At 44.9% G+C, this 19,243-nt stretch overlaps 1 protein-coding gene across 1 annotated transcript in view; it reads right to left on the reverse strand.

Moving 5' to 3' along the window:
• Positions 1–493: 493 nt before the first annotated feature.
• Positions 494–19,243, reverse strand: part of ATIC (5-aminoimidazole-4-carboxamide ribonucleotide formyltransferase/IMP cyclohydrolase) — a 31,325-nt gene continuing 12,575 nt past the window's right edge. The window contains exons 8-16 of the mRNA XM_030579949.1: positions 18,415–18,540; positions 18,118–18,225; positions 16,873–16,958; positions 15,303–15,392; positions 13,472–13,600; positions 12,315–12,407; positions 3,570–3,752; positions 1,723–1,878; positions 494–863 (exon numbers count right to left, since the gene is read on the reverse strand). Of these exons, the coding sequence (XP_030435809.1) occupies positions 744–863; positions 1,723–1,878; positions 3,570–3,752; positions 12,315–12,407; positions 13,472–13,600; positions 15,303–15,392; positions 16,873–16,958; positions 18,118–18,225; positions 18,415–18,540 (1,091 nt within the window). The 3' untranslated portion in view covers positions 494–743. The remainder of the gene's footprint in view (positions 864–1,722; positions 1,879–3,569; positions 3,753–12,314; positions 12,408–13,471; positions 13,601–15,302; positions 15,393–16,872; positions 16,959–18,117; positions 18,226–18,414; positions 18,541–19,243) is intronic.

Consider the following 19,243-nt stretch of genomic DNA (forward strand, 5'->3'; position numbering starts at 1 on the left):
GAGACTGCAAGGCCTGTAAGCTCTGTAAATAGTATCACTGGTGGTGGGAACTTGTGTAAATAAAGCCACGGGTGCTGCATCAAGAGAAGCCTCTCTGTGCTTTATTGGGGCAGCAGGGGGCCTCAGGAAGAGGGGCGAGCGAAGGACCCGGTTACAGGCAGCAAAATACCTAGAGCCACCCATCACTCCCAGAGTAGGATTTGGTGTACTGAACCTGAAACTATTTCAGAGACAGGGCCAATTACATACTCTCAGCAGAAATGAGGATAATGGATGGGACACGTTGGGAGAAAGCTGCTAACTCAAGAGCAATCTGTATAGTTTCAGTTTATAACAGATTTTTATCAATCCATTACAAATGTGGCTGCAAGGCAGGACTTTCAGAGTGTTCCATCAGCTTTTTAATTAATTGGTAAAATCTGGGCTATAAAATGTAACTCATAAAATGAAGCCTCTTTTCCTTAACACGCAAAGAATGTGGAAGACATAAGACTGCACACTCAACACAGCCAGGAACCGCGTATTTATTTTCAAAAGAAATTAATTCCTTTGCAAGTAACAAGCTTCTTTTTCCTTTAATTTGCAGCCAGCAGCAGGGGCTTTGTTTACTGACTACACAAGGACACTCTACCGCATGTGCAGACTGGGTTTCCAGATATAACGGGTGAAGTTATGGTCACTGCGTATGCCGAGCCCAGGGCTGAGCGAGTGACAGCAACTGGCTGCGACAGCCCATGGTGGAATCAGTGATGGAACAGCCGAAGATTGGTGTGAATGAGAGTTATTCCCAGCTCATTGCACGCTTCAATCACAACCTGGTCGGCAGCTGAGCCAGACGGGGCAGCAATAAACTGTACTCCGCTCTGAACAAAGATTTGGAGAAGCTCAAGGTTAGTGATGAAAAGCAGAAACAACTGGACAAATTGTGCAGTGAAACGGGGAAATACGATACAACCAGCACAGACTTGTGCTCTTCTCCAGCCCGGATTGTCAGCCCCCAGCTCACTGTATTCCTGCAGCGCAATTAAAAACCTGTGGCTGGCCCATGCCAGCTGACTTGGGCTTATGGGGCATGGGCTGCGGGGCTGTTTAACTGCAGTGGAGTCTCCCGGGCTTGAGTTCTGGGACCCTCCCACCCTGCAGGGTCCTAGAACCTGGGCTCCTGCCCGAGCCTGGAAGTCTACTCTGGAATTTAACAGCCTCTTAGCCGGAGTCAGGGCCCTGGCCAGCTGTAGACATACCCTGGGAGTCCTAGACATGACTGCACGAGGTGCTGTACAGCTACACAACAAAAAGATGGTCCCTGCCCCAAAGGGCTTACAAGCCTGTGAGTAACTTACTCACAGGACTAGTCCTAGACTCCTCCTCACGTAAGTAACTGCTTCTCAGTGTGAGCGAAAGGTTCACAATCTGCTCCTCTGAACTTAACAGCATTATCTGGATATTTTTTGGCTACATTTGTCATACTTTTACACTCCAATTCTAATTAATTCTAGAGCCAACAGCCATGGTGGTTATCGAATGTCTCTTCATGGAGAACCACTGAGCTCCAGAAAAACCTTTCCTAGAATGCAGCAGTTCTAGTTGGCACATTTCAAGCACCACGTGTATAAAATGCAGACACGTTCCACAGTGCACAAAATGAATGACGAAATAAAGCAAAAAACCACCCGGGTGTTTCCCTTACGTCACCCTGACATCCAGGCCTCACAGTGACCTTACCCGTTTAGCTCTGTCCACGTTATCCCTAAAAGGGAAGAATGCGTCTGAGCTGAGGGAGACTGCATCCAACTGGCCAATCCATTCCTTCTTCTTGGCCTCAGAGAGCTGCGCTGGGACCTCCTCAAACAGCGCCGTCCATTTAACCAGATCGTCCCCCTGCAGGAACAGAGTCAGCTTAGCCTGATGGCATTCGCTCCTTTTACTGCTCCCTGGCTATCACCATCCCAGCAGTGGGCTTTGGGCCTCCCTCCCAGCCACCTATTCATACAAGCGATGTCACATCCCTTTTACATCCAAGTGCACATCTATTCTACAGTCCTGATCTTATGTGGTGCTCTGCTGCTGTGCACTTCACACCAGGAATTTACTAGATCCGAAGTGACTGTTGAAAGAGATCACCAACCACCGCTCCTGCTACACTCCCTGCTTCTCGCTCGTTTCTGGCCCATATGCTTTCTTTGGGCTGTTCGTGCTTTGCCGCTCGGTGTAAACACAGGACACACACACACAAACAGGATTTGGTATAAGGAGCTTCACATATGTCTGATGAACAGGAGTTTGCCTTATGAATTGCCTTCTTAAACTGCACTAATCCACCTCCCATGCCATTCCATTAAACAAACAGTTGCTGATGTCTGAATGATTCACAAGGTTCCCATTCCAGCTGTTGAGTTTATACTTTAAAAGGGCATCATATATACTTTACTGAGACAGTTTCTCACTGCCTGTAACAGCCTGGCCCAGTTTGATTCTGCGACTCTAAGCAGCCATAGAAATGAGCTGCAAAAAGCAGAGTGAAAATACAGTATGAAAAGTTTAAGTGCTGGCAATACTTTGAACCTTTTTATTCTTTTGTTTTCTAAGATTCAGAATTAATTTAGTGCCTGTTGGAGACTGGCAGATAAAACAGCCCTGGAGACGGACATCCTCTGAACAGGTGGAAAGTCAATGCTCCCTTCCACTGCAGCACACAGTGGATGGGGAAAACCAGGAGACATGGTTCTATCCCTTGGCTCTCTGCCACTGACCTGCCATGTGACCATGGGCAAGTCATTTCCCATCTTTGTGTCTCTCTAGCCACCCCTTTTGTCTATTTATTGTGGAAGCTCTTCGGGCAAAGCCTATCTCTGTGTATGTGTCCAGCACCTGGCACAAAGAGGCCCCATGCTAGGCTGGGTCCTGGAAGTGCTGCTGCCCAGTAGTAACAGCCCTCCTGCTACCTCTGGCTGCAAAAGACTATTACAGCTTCGCTGCCCACTTGTGTACCTAGCACTGCAGGGATTATGATTGTGGGGGCAGCGCCTGGGGTGTGGACAATGTGTCTCCCCTAGGAACTGGGCAGAGATTATTTTCACACAGGCCAAACAGTTCTCGAATGACCTCTGGCCATTAACAATCTGGATCTCATTTGACCTGTCCCCAAAAGTGAATGACTGAATCCCGTTACCCATCCAGCCCTCCAATACACTCAACTTTCCATACAAATTGACTGCAGGAGACAGATGGGTGGCTTTGCTAACCAAAAGACCCAAATCTGGCCCTAGTTATTACCTCTGGTTTTTGAGGGGCAAAGACTGCAACCCAGGAAGCATGCCCAGTGTGGCGGGAACAAGGAAAGGCTCCTCTCTCTCAACAACAATTAAAGAGTGTGATATGAAAGGATACAGCCCTCTCGGGATGGTGATGCAAGACTCGGATGAGAGATGGAACGGGGAAGAAAGGGACAAAGGAAGAGACCACCCACAAGATTCAAGAATCCCTGCCCTGGTCCATTCATCAACACTGATCCCACAAGAAAATTTGCAGAACCTCCTGCACAGTCTTTAGGAAAAATCCTGGCGCATTACCTCACCAATGGTCCCAGTGACATACTGATCGATGGCGTTGGAGATCTCCGCCCTCTTCACTCCAGCTTTGAACTTCATGGCGAGCACTTGGGGGTGATGTCTCAGCCACCAATGGTTCGCCTTGTCGCCAGCAAGACGTGTGCAGTGGATTCGGGACTGCTGGCCTGCCCCTATACCGATAACCTGCAGCACATGCAGAATTCTAATGAACAGCAAACGCACATCCCTGCGCACTGTGATCTTTATTAGAGCAGCCCCAACCCCAGAGCCATTATTCACAAATATGAAGGCAGAGAAAAGCCTTCCAGTCCCTCCCCTCACGGTGATGAGTGCGCTAGAGATACCTAAACCCTTCAGCCTGCAACTTGCATCTGGGACAGATCCCAGCACTTGTGATTTCACTGGGGCTCCATAACTGGGTTCTGTGTGGACACTGGGCTCTACCTGTGTTCAGCAAGAAGCAGGATTGGGACCCAAGTAACCAGGACTGGCACTGTGTTGAGAACAGGCTCCGTCCATATTGTCTTCACGTGGCTCCCAGGTTCAACTACTTCAATTCCCCACCCCACGCTTACTAGTATCTCTCTCAATTTTCTTAAATCAACATTTTCTAGCCTAGGCACAAAATTTACTCGACCCCACCCTTACCACAAGGATGTTTGTTTCTCTCACCCATTCAGTACGTGCCCTGTCACTAATAATTATTATCTGTGCTACCAGAGCACCCTAGTGAGGGATCAGGTCTCTACTGTGCAAACAGCTGGAGAAACGGACTAGCTAAATTTTGCTTCCTGAATTTGACAAGTAGCTGCGTGCACCTTCTGCCAAGGGAGTTAAACTGTCACACCCAAAAAAGGTTTCATGCAGTTCTGGCTTTCAGTTAAAAAGCGCTCTGTCTGCTCTAGGAATGACATGGGCTGGTGAGAGATTCTAGCCATCCTACCTGTTCCTGGAAAAAGGTATTGGAAAGAGAATTCAGGTCTGTGCCCAGACCACCCCTGCGGGTGTAATCTCTCCAGGCGCCATGGTCGGCATGGTATAAAACCACTATATGGGTTAGATGCAACTTCTGGCATATTACAAATAAGCCCAAGTCACGCCTGATAAGGAGGAAAAGCAAGTATTCAAACTGGACAACTGGCCTGTCAAATCAGGGCATAACTTGAAACATCAAAGCTTTGCAGCTGCCAATACATTTCCTATTCTGCCATCTGCCAGAAAGAGGAAGATTTTAAAATAGCTGCACACTAAACCGAGCCCTTACTTAGTGGGTTTGGAGTTTAATATAAAACCGGGCCCTGGGCGGGGGGGAGCAACGTTTGAAATGGGACCTTTTCAAGCCACCTAGAATGAAAGAGGCAGTGTATCTGCTTTGCCTCCTCAAGCCCTGCTCTTGTCAGACAGATTCTTCACTCAGCATATAGCTTTTCCTTCTCTCCCTTCAACTGGGGCACACCCTGGAGTTCCTATTTTTGGAGAATCTTCTGCTCTCCTGAACGGTAAGCCCTGACAGCAGTTTGCACTGTTTAACTAAGTGCGCCATTAACCGCACACCTACGCATGCCAGTCTATATGGCCAACTGCAAACCACAACCATTAAAGGAGAGGGGACAATATTAAAATAAAATCATCATTTATTTTAAAAATTAAATAAATTAATCATGTTTAAAAAAAAATAAAATAAATAAATAAAATAAATACCACTCACACCACCCCGGACTACACTGCTGAATTCCCCCCCAACCTAGAGGGCCAGTCGCACTTTTGTGACACGTCTTTTGTCACAAGTCCTGCCATCTCCAGCCCCGCTGGCTCCTTCTGCTTTTAAAGCCCTGGCATGCTTTGGGCAGGGTCATTCGCACACCTTGAAGCTGCCCCCCACCCCGAGGATGAGGTACACTCTTCATTCTACAGTATTGCATGGTTCATGGTGTCGAAACATCAGTGTGATGTTTTTACACCTCCGTGAATTTAAAACATGTGTCCCTGGGATTTGTGTTACGCATCCCGTTGCCTCCCTCTGTAGCAGAGAGCATGCTAGGAAGCCACGCAGAGCAAAAGCCAGTGACCCACATGACATCTGGACATGGTACAAAATGACAAGCTAGGTTTTAATGTATACGTGCACTGACTGAACCGCGTAGCCTTGTTCTTTGAAGGCATTTGCACGCAGGGCCAGACTCAGCACACAATTAGTACTTGGCGTAGTGCTTACTACTGCTAGTCCCACAGCCTTCAGTATCACGTCTACAGTCATGTGCCTGTCTGTATGAGGTATTAATGTGGCCTCCATCACTGCAGTATCTGAGCATCTCACAATCTCCAATGAAAGATCCTCACCACACTCCTAGCACTGATATTAGTCCTATTTTATAGATGGGCATTGAGGTACAGAAGCTACAGGTCTTGAGGTGCCTAATGTCCACTGATTTTAAGTGCCTTATGGATGGTCTGCCTACCCACACCAGAGGGGAACAGGTTAATGTAGGCCTGAGAGGCCCATTAACCTACCTGGAGAGCAAGCCAGGCCTATTGAAAGATGAAGCCCAGCTGGGAAGAAGCTGGGTGAGGGGAAAAGAGAGGCCGTCTGGAGCAGAAAGAGGCTGCAGGGCGGTAGTGTATAACTCTGCAGTCACTCTTGGTTGCTGAGAGCCCTGAGGAGAACAGGAAGGAGACTGGAGGACCAGGATGAAGCCCAGTGCAGGTTGAGATCGTGGGAAGAAACAGGATTGGAGCAAGCTGTCGGGGATGGGAAAAAGCCTGAAGAAAGGCTACTGGTGGGAAGGAGTCCAGGGAAGCAGCAACAAGGTATCTGACAGAGCAGAACAGGGTTACTCAGCCTAGAGTCCCCAAAGTGGAACCCAGTGTAGCAGATGGGTCTGGGTTCCCCTTCAGCAGCTGGGAAGGTGGCATGAAGCCCCCTGACAAAAGGGGATAAGAACAATTTAAAGCCCTGAGTGAAGGGGTGCAGGGACCTTGGGTCCAGAGCTGGGGACCGAAAACCAGATGTAAGGATTAGGGTGACTGATTGTTGGACATTGTTGTGGGGCTAAATGTGACCTGGCTGGAGGGCCAAGCCATGAGAAGTGAGACCACCACAGGACTGGAGTGATTGACGGCCGTGGATGCTAGAGAGCAAAAGAGCTGCTGTGCCCACGCCCAGCCATGAGGGGGCGAACCAGTGGTGAGTCCACTCTTCTACGTGCCTAAATACCTTGGATCTGAGCCTAGGTGACTTGTCCAAGGTCAAACAAAGTCTTTGGCCAAGCAGGGAGCCGAACTGGGGTCTTGAGTCTCACCAGGCCAGCCCCCTAATGGCTGGAAGCTGAAGCCAGACAAGTTCAGATTGGAAATAAGGGGTACATTGTTAGCAGTGAGTAATTAACCATTGGAACAACTTCCCAAAGGTCATGGTTTTCCTAAGAGAAACACTAATTCAGCCAGGAATTATTTCAGGGACATTGTAGGACCGTGTTACGCAGGAGGTTGGCTAGATGATCAGAGGGGCCTCAGAATCTATGATCATCCTGCTCCTCTAGTTCTGTCTCTTCAATGGGACTGACTACCCCAGACTGGGCACACAGCATAATGCGCACGCGCGCGCACAGCCCCCCCCACAACCCTTTGAAAAGTTCATTAACCTCCCTCCCCCGACACACACCCTTTGAAAAGTCTCATTAGCCCCCTGGCTCAGCGTGAATACGGTTTGTTTTGATGTACCGGTAAAGCACTAATCCGTCCTCTCATTTTCACTGCTATAGCAGGGGAGTGGAATGGATTATGCTTGGGCTGGTTGCTTTTCAGGGCAGTTCTGCAAGGCTGGGCTGGGCTTACATCCCCAGCTATTTCAAAACCAAAACTCACAGGAAAGTAGAAACCCCCTTTCAGAGTTTCTTACTGTGTCCATTAAGCTGAGACTGAAGAGTTAACCAGACAGGCTAGCGTGGAGATGCTGTGATGAGGCCAGCAGCCCTGGCCAATGCCTCAGACTTTCCGATGCAGCTAGATTGCAACAGATGTTAAAGCTATAAGTCAAAGGCTGAGTAGCAAGAAATGAATCATTTGCCTTTTCATTCATCAAGATGTAATGAGTTCACCTTTTACCACACCTCCCCCAAAGAGTAAATGAAGGACTCAGGCTGTGGTCCGTCTTGGGCTGACACTTTCTATCATTTGCTCATAATTAATTTATTGCTACTGTGTTTAATAAATCCATGGAGTCGAATATGAGCAATGTTATTAATGTCATGGTATGAAATAACAAAAATAGTGCCCAGCTTTTTTTAATGGTGCTTTTCATCAGTATATCTCAAAAGCACTTTATAAAGTATGATCATTTTACAGATGGGGAAACTGAGTGACTGGCTGTGATGGACAGCTGTCTCTCACTGGCAGAAAGGGGGTTAAAAGCAGCCCTAGGGAACCTGTGCTGGAGGCAGCCAATTAGAAAGGGGCTGAGAGGAGTAGTCAATCATGGCCTAGCAGGCCCATATAAGAATGGCAGCAGGCAGAGCAGAGTTCAGAAGCTGACTGGAACTTGAGGGGAGGGGACCGGCCTCCTAGTAGAGTGAAGAAGCCCCAGCACCTAGGACAATTCAGTGCTGCAAGCAGGAACTGCGGGAGGCAGAGAGCGCTCCTAGCTGGCTGCTAGGGCCTGCAGGCTGAGGCCCTGAGTTAAGGACAGAAGAGGGTGCTGGAACTGCATGGGAAGCCACCCCAGAACAATGGACTGCAGTTGCCACTGAAGGAAGTGGATGGGTGAAGATTGCAGGTCCCCCAGAAGAAGCCCTGTAGCTACACAGAACCCCGATGAAGTCAGTGGGATTCTACCTGGCCACAGAAAACTACCTCCATTGATGCACTTTCAGCATCAAAGCTTTATCTCTTTTTTATTTCCCTGGCAACCTATGTAGTCTGGCTAAATTAAGAGATCCACTTTTACGCCTTGGATTCATTCTGAGTAATGAGCGAAGTCTAATGCCCTCTTAAAATTTAGATTATAAAGAATGTTGCAGTATATATTCCCGAGTGGACAAAATGCAGCATGATTGCTGAAAAATGTCTACAATATTTAAAATAAAAGATAAATGGGCCTGTTTTATCTTTAAGGCATTCTGAATGGGGGGGAGCGGCTCAACTGCGATTTTTAATTAAGTAATACTGATAATACCCAACTCTCACATCATGCTTTTCATCAGTAGATCTCTGAGTGCTTTACAATCTTAATGTCTTAATCCTCACAGTGATCCTGTGAGGTAGTGGTATTAACTCCCACTGTACAGATGGGGGAGCTGAGGCTAAATGACTTGCCCAGGGTCACACAGAAAGTCTGTGGCGGAGCAGGGAAATGAACCTTGGTCTCCCAGTGCTCTAACCACTGAGTCGTCCTCTCTTTCCTGTGTCATTAAGGAGTGCGAACCAACATGTTGCTCAGCATTATAATGGGTGGTTTTGCCATTGTAGGAAAGCAGACCAAAGTAAGGGAGAAGGGCCTTCCTGCAATTCTTGGTGACTGTTGGTTTATTGCAAATTAAGTGACAGTTCCACAAATGCTGCTTCTCACCTCAATCCTTCCCAAACCTAATTAGCAACCTGCCCTGCTTGCAGCATCTGTTCCACATACAATTCCGAAGAAACCGATCTGGTTGAAAGAAATCATGGATCACTGAGATACAAAAGCTCCTCTGAAAGAGGTGGGTTGTAGGGACGGCAACCCCACGGGAATCAAAGGAATGGAAGTTGGGAGCACTCAGCACTGTGTAGGATTGAGCCAGTAGTCCAGAGACTGCACACATCAGATGCCTGGACTATATCTTAAGACAGTTTGTCATGAATTATCCATCAATTTTCCCTTCTCAGCTTCTACTTGGGGAGGTGAACACTGAATATTCCAGAGAAGAAAGCTGATCTTAAAGCCATGGTGAGTGATCAGCAAGTCAGTTATCTCCAGAGAGCACTTCATACAGGGAATCGCTTGAGCTAAGTAACTTCTTAATTGGAATGCCATATGCAGGGACATAAGTTCTCCTTTATGTGTACCTCAACAATAAGGGAGGGTGATGTCAACTCCTAGGGTACATCTACACTACATGCCGGATTGGTGGGTAGCGATCGATCTATCCTGTGTAGTGTAGACATGATAAATTGATCCCCGATCGCTCTCCCGTGCTGAGCTCCAGCTCGGCGAGAGGCAAAAGCAAAGTCGATGGGGGAGCCGCAGGGTGCTGCGAGGACACGAAGTAAATAATTTTAATTCGAGCTAAGATGCGTCGACTTCAGCTATGCTATTCTCATAGCTGAAGTTGCATATCTTAGATCGATTCCCCCTTCCCCGCAATGTAGACCAGGCCTTAGAATCCCAGAGGGCATTTCCTAGACCTCCTGAATAACACGGGCACAGAACTTTACCAGGTGATTCCTGCATCAATCCCATGAAGTAGCGTATTTCAGAAAGACATTCAATTTTGATTTAAAGACCGCAAGTGTTAGAGATCCCATTGGTTACCTTCACTGGTAAAAAGAATTGTACCTTATTTCTAGTCTGAAATTGTGTAGCTTCTGCTTCCAACCATCAGATCTTGGTCACTCCATTAAAATAAAGGCAGAATGTACAATAAAAACCAAGAAGAGAAACATGTATGCTTGGCTTAGAGATTTCCCCATGAATGTGCATAAGCAAATTATCAAGCAAACCTAGGACAATGACCCAGCTGGAATTCTGTTTATACAGACATGATTCTAGTCCACTTCTAATCCATCACAAGGGCCTTTTCACATACACATGGGACATGCATTAATTACTCCAACCACTGCAGAAACATCTGCAGTAGCACATTAAGCTCATCACTGAAAAGGCAACAGGGGTTGATGGGGCTGCTGCTGTACTGAGTGAGCAGAAGAGGAACTCAGGCTAATCAGACCTTTGTCCTGGGGCAACCAGAATGAATGCTTTCAGAGACAGAGACCTATTTAAAAAGCCTCAGAGAGAGAAAATGCCAACTCTCCAGCCAAATGCCTTGTCAGAGCTATGTAGCACATGACATCAGAAAATAGAGTGAAGTAACACACAGGGGTGCATTTTAACTCTAGACGATGACAATCTGGTGCATTCAGATGAATAACACTGAGGATGGATTAAGCAAGGTATCTTTAAAGGTGACATGCAAAGGAAATAAATTGGGATTGTGCCTGATTTTGCTTCTACACTTCTACCCAGATAGAGTGCTGTCCTCGGGAGCCAAAATATCTTACCGCGTTATAGGTGAAACCACGTTATATCGAACTTGCTTCGATCCGCCAGAGTGCACAGCACCCCCTCCCCCCCGAGCGCTGCTTTGCCACATTATATCAGGTCGTGTTATTTATATCGGGGTAGAGGTGTATATGTTGGGGGGGGAGAATGTGAGAAATTCTGGTTCTGTCTCACAGGGTTAGTGGAATGATGACATCACAACAGCAAGCAATTGAGAGGGAAAATGAATTTCAGTCAGCCTGTTTAAAAGTCTTTGGTGACATTTAAATACAATGCCTAAAAAACACCTGGGAGCAAATAGAACGAGGAGTACTTGTGGCATCTTAGAGACTAAAATTTATTTGGGCATAAGCTTTCGTGCCCTAAAACCCACTTTGAAAGATTATTCTCAAATAAATTTGTTAGTCTCTAAGGTGCCACAAGGACTCCTCATTGTTTTTGCTAATACAGACTAACATGGCTACCACTCAGAAACCTGGGAGCAAATGTTTTTGTTAAGCATTCACACCCCATCTGTTCATTTATGGTGTAACTTTTGACAACACACGTGAAAGCCCACCCCACAAGGTAAGTCTTCCATCAAAATCAAGGAAGACTTGACATTCCTGACACTCTAAAGTTAAAAGACAAACAGAACAAAAACCTCATCTACTTGCAAAAAGCCCTTCTTTATACATCACAAAGCAGCAAAATAAAGCAATTAAAATATATCCTTTGCAGGTTGCCTTTAAATTAAACACTGTCAGACACCAGGTGTGAAACCGATTCTAACATGCTAATGCTTTAAAAGGCCTTTATCAAATGAATGCCCACCAACAAAAAGACCCCTGATAAAAACCTGGACAGAAGATTTAAAAAAGATTCAGGCCCTGATCCTGCAAACATTTAACAACATGAACAAAATTATTCGAGTGTTTAATTCTTTGCAAGCCTGATCTCTTAGTCCCTAAATCACCATCCATTCCTTGGTTGTGAAAAGATCCCATGATTTTGCTTTCACAGGCAGCCACTTGAGAGCTACAGAACTTGTACTATTCCACGTAACAGTGTCTAAGGGCAGGTCTTCAATACCCGTCGGATCGGCGGGTAGTAATCGATCTATTGGGAGTTGATTTATTGCGTCTAGTGTAGACACGATAAAATCGATCCCTGATCGTGCTCCCCGTTGATTCCGGAACTCCAGCTCGCGAGAGGCGAAAGCAGAGTCGACGGGGGAGCGGCAGCGGTCGACTCACCGCCATCCTCACGGCCAGGTAAGTTGACCTAAGATACGCTGACTTCAGCTATGCTCTTCGCGTAGCTGAAGTTGCATATCTTAGGTCTACCCCTCCCCCCTTCTGCTAGTGTAGACCTGGGCTAAGCCAGCTTGCTTATACTTGTTTAATAGCTTCCAGTACACCAAGTGATTTTAAAGCTGGTGCCTGACAAAACGTACTATAGGCCAGTTTGGCTGATACTAGTATACTCCCCCATAAGCAGCCCTGTTTGGTTACCTGCCCATTCTTAGCATAGCAAACTGAATTGGACTGGGTGTACTTGACAGCGATGGTGGCCACAGTCAAATTCTGGATAGCAGATTCGGGCAGCTGAAACAACAGAAAGCGATAATGAATGTATCACTTCAGTAACTTGAGACTTAAAACGTTCTGCAATGGGCTATAAGTCTGCAAACCAAAAACCACTGCATGTCCTACATAATACCAGAGCAAAATGACTAAAAATTACCAACAATCTGATTATCTACTAATGTCATCAGTTCTTGTAGCCCAAACCAACCCTAAACTCAGGTCTCAAAAGCTAAGTGACTGATAGTCAAACACTGGCCCTAATTCTGCAAACATTCATGCACTTGCTTAACTTTACACGGGTGAACAGTTCTGTTGAATTCATTACTCACATGTACAAAGCTAAACTTGTGCTAACATATTTGCCAGATCAAGGCCATAGTTTGAAATTAGGCTGAATAGATGTCCTGATTTTATAGGGACAGTCCCAATTTTTGGGTCTTTCCCGTCCCAATTTTTCACTTGCTGTCTGGTCACCCTATTTGAAATGCTGTTGACAATTTTATTTTACACTCATTCTGTTACTAATTTGTTAAACTGTTTCCCCATTTATGACGTTTCTCAGCTCCCCGGGACATATTAGACTATTTCTACATTGATATAGGTCTGCTACTTCACAGTGAAAAATTAGGACAAATGTAAGACAAATGTAAAACACATGTAACTAACTGCCCACTGGTGATGTGTAAACCATCTGTGCATGGAACAGAGAAATCTAGGAGTTTATACAACACAATGCAAGCCAATGAGACTATTAAACAGTGACTCCGAATGAGACTACAATGGTTTCTTACCATATTGGTGTGTAACTGTGGAAATTAAATGAGGAACTTCCTATTTATAATCTTGATAATCAGCGATAAAGAGCTAGATCCTGCTCATCTTACTCAGGCAAGCAGCTAAAATGAAGGCAATGCCTCTGCTTGCATGAGCAGATTTGGCCCAGTGCATCATTTTGCTGAAAACACAAGTCTGCCTGAACATTTTAGGGTCTCTTATGATAGAATTTCACTTCCTTTCCCGATTGGAGCCCACCAGTTCACTCAAACGGTCCTCTCATTTCGCACCAATTCACTTACACTTACATTTTTGTTTTTGCTAACAATGTTCTTGAACAGGGACCGGTCAATAACACCATTGTTCCTCTTCTGCGTGAGATGCAACCCAAAAAGGGTTCGAATCTCATTTTCATCTGGCTCGTAATCAAGCTCCATCTAAAAGCAGACAAATACAAAGTAGTGCTTCACGCTCTTTGAACCCTTCCGATCCAATGTCCAGCCATGACCCTTTCAAATCTGACTTCCAGCAACAGTTTACCTTAAACCACAATGTAAATCTTTTACATAATCCAAAAGAGATGAGTGGAATGGGGATGGGATGTCAAAACAGAGGTAGTACCAGCAAACTGGAGCACCAGCTTCTCAGCACCAAAACAAAAGTGTTACGTTAAGGGAGAACATAGGTGATAGGCATGTGCACACTGGATGTTTAGACACATAGGGCCAGACTGTGACCCACAAAGATCAACATGCAGAAAGGACCTTCCCTGCACAGAACTGCCCCCTCCCATGTGGCAGTGGAAGAGGGCAACCATCTTTGCAGACTTCCTCCACCTTTACAGGGGGCATAGATGGTGGAGCAGAAGCAGGACTTGGGGAACGTGTGCTGTCTCTTCACTCTAACATTAAGCCAAACACAAAGCATAAGGTCCCTTTATAGGGAATCTGGTGACAAGCAGTGATAGAATCTCTCAAGCATTAAAGATTTACTAGTTACTACTAAATCCTTGCAAAATGGATATAACTTGGGAGGAATCAGCCTTCAAGACTGCCTGTAATTTCTTTCCTGCTTGCCTGAAGCACCTGAGCCACCTTCTAGAGCTCCTCTGATAGTAATGCTTGAATCCACCTCCCATCTAAAGTTGGAATTTTTTATGTGCTGCTACTTAAGTTCTTAGCTTTCCTGTGTGCGTCAGCCTCTCAGAGAGGGACTGGGATAGGAGCTACACGGATTCTTTGGCTATAGTATAAAATCTCCTACGAAATCTACAATGAAACTGCAGAATTTAAAGTCCCATGCATGCGCCTCAGCACTTGTGAGCAGGGGGCATGAGGATGGGAATTTGAATGATCTGGCAGCGTCTTGTTAAATATTTGACAAGTACTGCTATCAACATAATATGGAATCACACATTACCACGGCATCTAAACTGTGCCTGCAATGTGATTATTCTTCATCACATGGGATTCAAATATGGTGGTTTGTTTTTTTTAAAAGGGCTTGCTGTTGTCTTTGGTTGTACCCACAGATTGATCCTGAGATCATACAGAATCTGTTTTGTTGTTTTAAAAGGCTGGGCGCACGGATGTAACAAATTGCTCCGAATGGATGTCTCAATTATCAGATTAATGACAAAGCTGGAGAATTTTATAGATGGCAGGGAAGGTATCTATAAATGTCAGGAACAGATAGGGAGATTGGAGCGAAGCGGAGAGCAGTCCAGAAATTGTATTTCTGTAAAGTTCTGTTGCTAATGTGTGTATCATTACAACAACAACAACAACAAAAACCAATGAAGATATTATGAAAAATGTCCTGTTTAATATAAAAGTCTTTACTGTATCTTCATGGACATGCCACTCTGTGAAATTCTAGATCGTTTAGAAATCTAATCCCAAACTGAATCAAAACCCAATTAGCTCAGTGGGAACATTCACATGCTTTCCAATGGGCTTTGGATCAGGCATTATCTGTGTGTAGTTCTTCCGCTGTAAGCTCTGATTGGTAGAAACAATATTTCCAAGTAGTATGGAGAGATGGCCACAGAAAAGCAACTTATAATGAAGATGGAGCTTTGGGTGGGCTGAGAAGTCTACACTTAGACCACAAATAACATGAAACATGTAGCACACCCACCTGGAGGATACAGTAACTCCCATTTTTCTTTCTGGAGAGGATTTTGAGAGCTTCCTCCTCATAGCCTGGGGCCACTATACCATCAGACACCTGCAACACACACATACACATAGCATTAACCCCTGAGGGGAAAGAGCAACACTAATATGCCATTTTAGATTCTGTCATTAGAAACATATTAGAGGCCTGGTCTGAAGCCAACAAATGACTATGGACTTCAATAGACTTTGGATGAGGGCTCAACCCTGCAACTGCTCATAAGTGCAAGTAGCATTACAAATGAGCATAATCCATTTAAGGACAACAGGATACTCACATGCCACGTGTCTGCAGGTTTCAACCATATGGATGGGTGCCACAATGCCTACAGGAGCATGTGTTTTTCCGCAGTGAAGTCAATGGAAACACACCTCCCACACATTTCCTATGGGTGAATTCATTCCTGTATCTATTCGAGACAGATTTCTTGTAATGGCATACTGAAAATACTTTACCTGCTATACAGAAGGCACGTTTGTATTACGTTCTCTTTACTTTGAGCATCTCTGAAATTCAGGGTGATCAATAAAAGTCCTGGTACCTTTGTGAATGTATTTGTCTAATTGGGTTCAGAAGAGATGCTTTTTTGATGATGGCAGGTTTTCTTTTCTAAAAACAACTAACACTTGCCTACACAACAGAAGTGGTATGCGTATATGGAGCAGCACCTTTTGGACCCAAGCTCTGACTGGTCAGAGACAGACAAAGAAACTCCTCTTTCAAACCCATTCATTATTTCAAACTCTTGGATACTTTGAGGACACAAATAGTGACAGAATGGAACTGCGTTGGCCCAAACAGAATTAAAAACTGACACAGAAGTGGTTCATTTTAGGGCCATAAAGTGATACATTTCCTTATCATTCATACGCCGCTTTCTTCCCTTCTTAAATAACGCTCAGCGATACGAAGCTCAGCCTACAACAAACATGAACACTGTTTGGTTAAGTATTAACGTTGTCTGATTTAATTTTGCATTCAGGATTGTCATCTATTCTAGTGACTTATGCGATATGCTCAGTTACATGGGCAAAGAGGAACCCAGCAGAATTAGGAGTACTGTAGGTTCGTAGGCTCAGTCTACTGGGTAGGCAGCAATCTACAAATGCACTCCTTTTTCCCCCAGGAAGAAGTAGGCAGGCACTTGTAGGGACTACTAGGAATTCCCTACTGTTCCACCAGAGCTGCTGAATCACCTATTACTACAATACAATCAGGGGTTTAGAGACTTGCTTAAGTGGACAGTGAAGGTTATGATCCATCTTGGAAGTTAGTGGTTTGATTGTTCAGTTTTCACATTTGCTGCCACTTATGAGCCACAGCTTGAAAAAAATAATCAAGACTGGTTTAAATTCTGCACCCTGGATATTAAATGATTGGAATGGACCAATAAATACAAATGAATAAAATGGACAGAAACAAAAATGGACCAATTAAAAAAACAAAAGTATGACTGGAATTGCCATTACAACCAACGAGCTCACCAAGAGCTCTTCACCTTTGCAGAATAACTTGCCATTCTTTTACTAACCTCTCTGGAAATTATTTTAGCAGTCGGAACATCACAGATATCAGAGAGCGCGATGAAGTCACCAAAGGAAGACATCCGATCAGCACCTGCAAAATAATGTTTAAAAAGTGATTCAACTGCAGCACACAAGCAAACCCACATCCCACCAAACCATTCATGACTCAGTTTCTTTCCTCAGAGTTTGCTAATTTCATCACAAAGCAGAAGAAAGGGACACTTAAGAATCACAAGGAAGGAAAAAAAAAAATCTAAGGCAGCCTCCCAGCCACAAACCCATCCTAAAATATTTCTGTAGGTTCCTATTTTCCTCCTCCACATTCTCACTTACAAAGCTTCTGTAATGAATGTCTTATATAACACTGACTTTTCTAAGCAAAACCAGAGTCTGAAATGTACATCATAGCCATTTTGTATTTTATATTTAATAAATTGGTGCTCATTTAAAACCAGAGACAAATTGCACCAGATGACACTGTGGAGGTTTCCCACTTAGTCAGGTCAATGGTCTTTAATGTCACCCTGCAACAACCTAGCCATTCGAATTGTGACAGTGAATGCCAATCGTGTAGTAGTGCTTTTACATGAACAATGACCATCAAAGGTGACCTAAAAATTGGGGGAGCAAAACTGGGTGTGTGTCAATTATTCCCTTTTGAAACTGAGATTTTATCTACCTGCTTTTCCTGGAACATGATAGACAACGGGAGAATGAGCAGAATGACACCAAAATATCAAGAGTAAAATCTGAGCCACTGAGAAGGGGCAAACATTTTTTATAGCCTTCCTTTTTTTGTTTCTGTCAATACTTTAAACTCAAATATAAACGAATGGTTGGGAGAAAAGATTTCTTTGTGAACGATTCAACAGTACCCCACCCACAGTTGAGGGCTGAGAGCTTCCAATCCAGTTCTCTGGTTGTCCAGATTCTGCCAGCAAAAGCAGGAACGAGATTTCTGAAGTGAAAACAATCAGGAGTTGGTTGAACTAGCTAAACTCACTTTGACTGAGAGCCAATCCTGATTTGAATCTAGGTCCCTCAAGAGGAGAATGGATTGCGCATTAATCAGAGTTATTTAGACACTTCTGGAGAAAAACCAAAAACACAAGAGCTACTCGGATCTTCTAAATATCACCATAAACTTGCAAAGAGAAGAACCTGTGAACCACACAGCACGTTGCTCAGGAACAAGTACTATTGGTCTTCTCAGTTCTTTGCACAGATTAGTTTTTCACTTGCCATCCCACCTCTTGCTCGTGCATATGCAGTTGCCAAAGGCGTCAGGGTCGTGTGTAAATCATGCACCATGCAGGCCTGAGCTTCTTCCACTGTGAGTGGCAGTCCAACAGCAGCACCTGGTGGATAAAATGAGCAAAAACCATGGAAGAAGAAAACGAGAACTATATTCTGGTCCAACTCCTTCATATGAGCAAAGCTGCTGGGGCATTTTAAGAGGCGAGAGGATGGACACTGCAGTGGCATTCAAAGAACAGAGTGCCTGTATTTCTTCCATAAGATGAATATCAATAAGAACCCCCATTTACCTGCAGGACTGACGTGTTTGAACGAGGCTGCTGCAGGAATATCTAAAGCCTGCTTTAGTTCTTTCACCAGCTGCCAGGCATTCAGAGCGTCGCACAGGTTGATGAACCCAGGGGATCCATTGAGAACTGCACACAGATCATAAATGCACATTAAAGGGCGAAGGTCCCTCTCTCCAAGGAGCCTGAACACAAGTATAAGTTATTTTAAATGTAAACTGCTACTGCTTAGAACCGAAAATTATACAAGCTGTTTTCTTTTAAACACACCGAGCACATAGGGAAAGAATGAGCTGTTTTCTGCCCAGCTGCTTTGGACGTATAGCATAGAGTTCACAGAGCGGAGCTGAAACACAAGGACAAGATTCTACAAGGCACCCACAGAGGAAGGACAGTCCTGCAGTTTACTCACTGCACTGTGACTTGGGAAAACCAGGTGAAGTTTCTGTCTGTGCCATAGGCTGCCTGTGTGACTTTGGACAAGCCACTTAGGCCCTGATCCTCAAAGGCACTTCGGCATCCAACTCCCACTGATTTCAAACTCCCATTCTAATGGGAGTTTGGAGCCAGAGCGTCAGGTATTCAGGCACTGAGTAGCCCTGTGCCTCAGTTTCCGCACCTGTAAAATAGGAATAATAGCACTTTCTTCTCCCACCCATTAGTTTCCCATGTCTACTTTGGGCACAAACTGTCTCTTCCTGTCTATATACAGTCTAGCAGTGTGGAGCCCTAATCTCTAAAGAGGACACTGTAATAGAAGTAGTTAAAGAACATGGGAATACTTTATTCAAATATGTACATTTTTGCTCTCTCTCTGGTGAGAAACTCAGAT

The sequence above is a fragment of the Gopherus evgoodei genome, chromosome 11 (assembly GCF_007399415.2).
Source record: "Gopherus evgoodei ecotype Sinaloan lineage chromosome 11, rGopEvg1_v1.p, whole genome shotgun sequence".
Classification (NCBI taxonomy): Eukaryota; Metazoa; Chordata; order Testudines; family Testudinidae; genus Gopherus; species Gopherus evgoodei.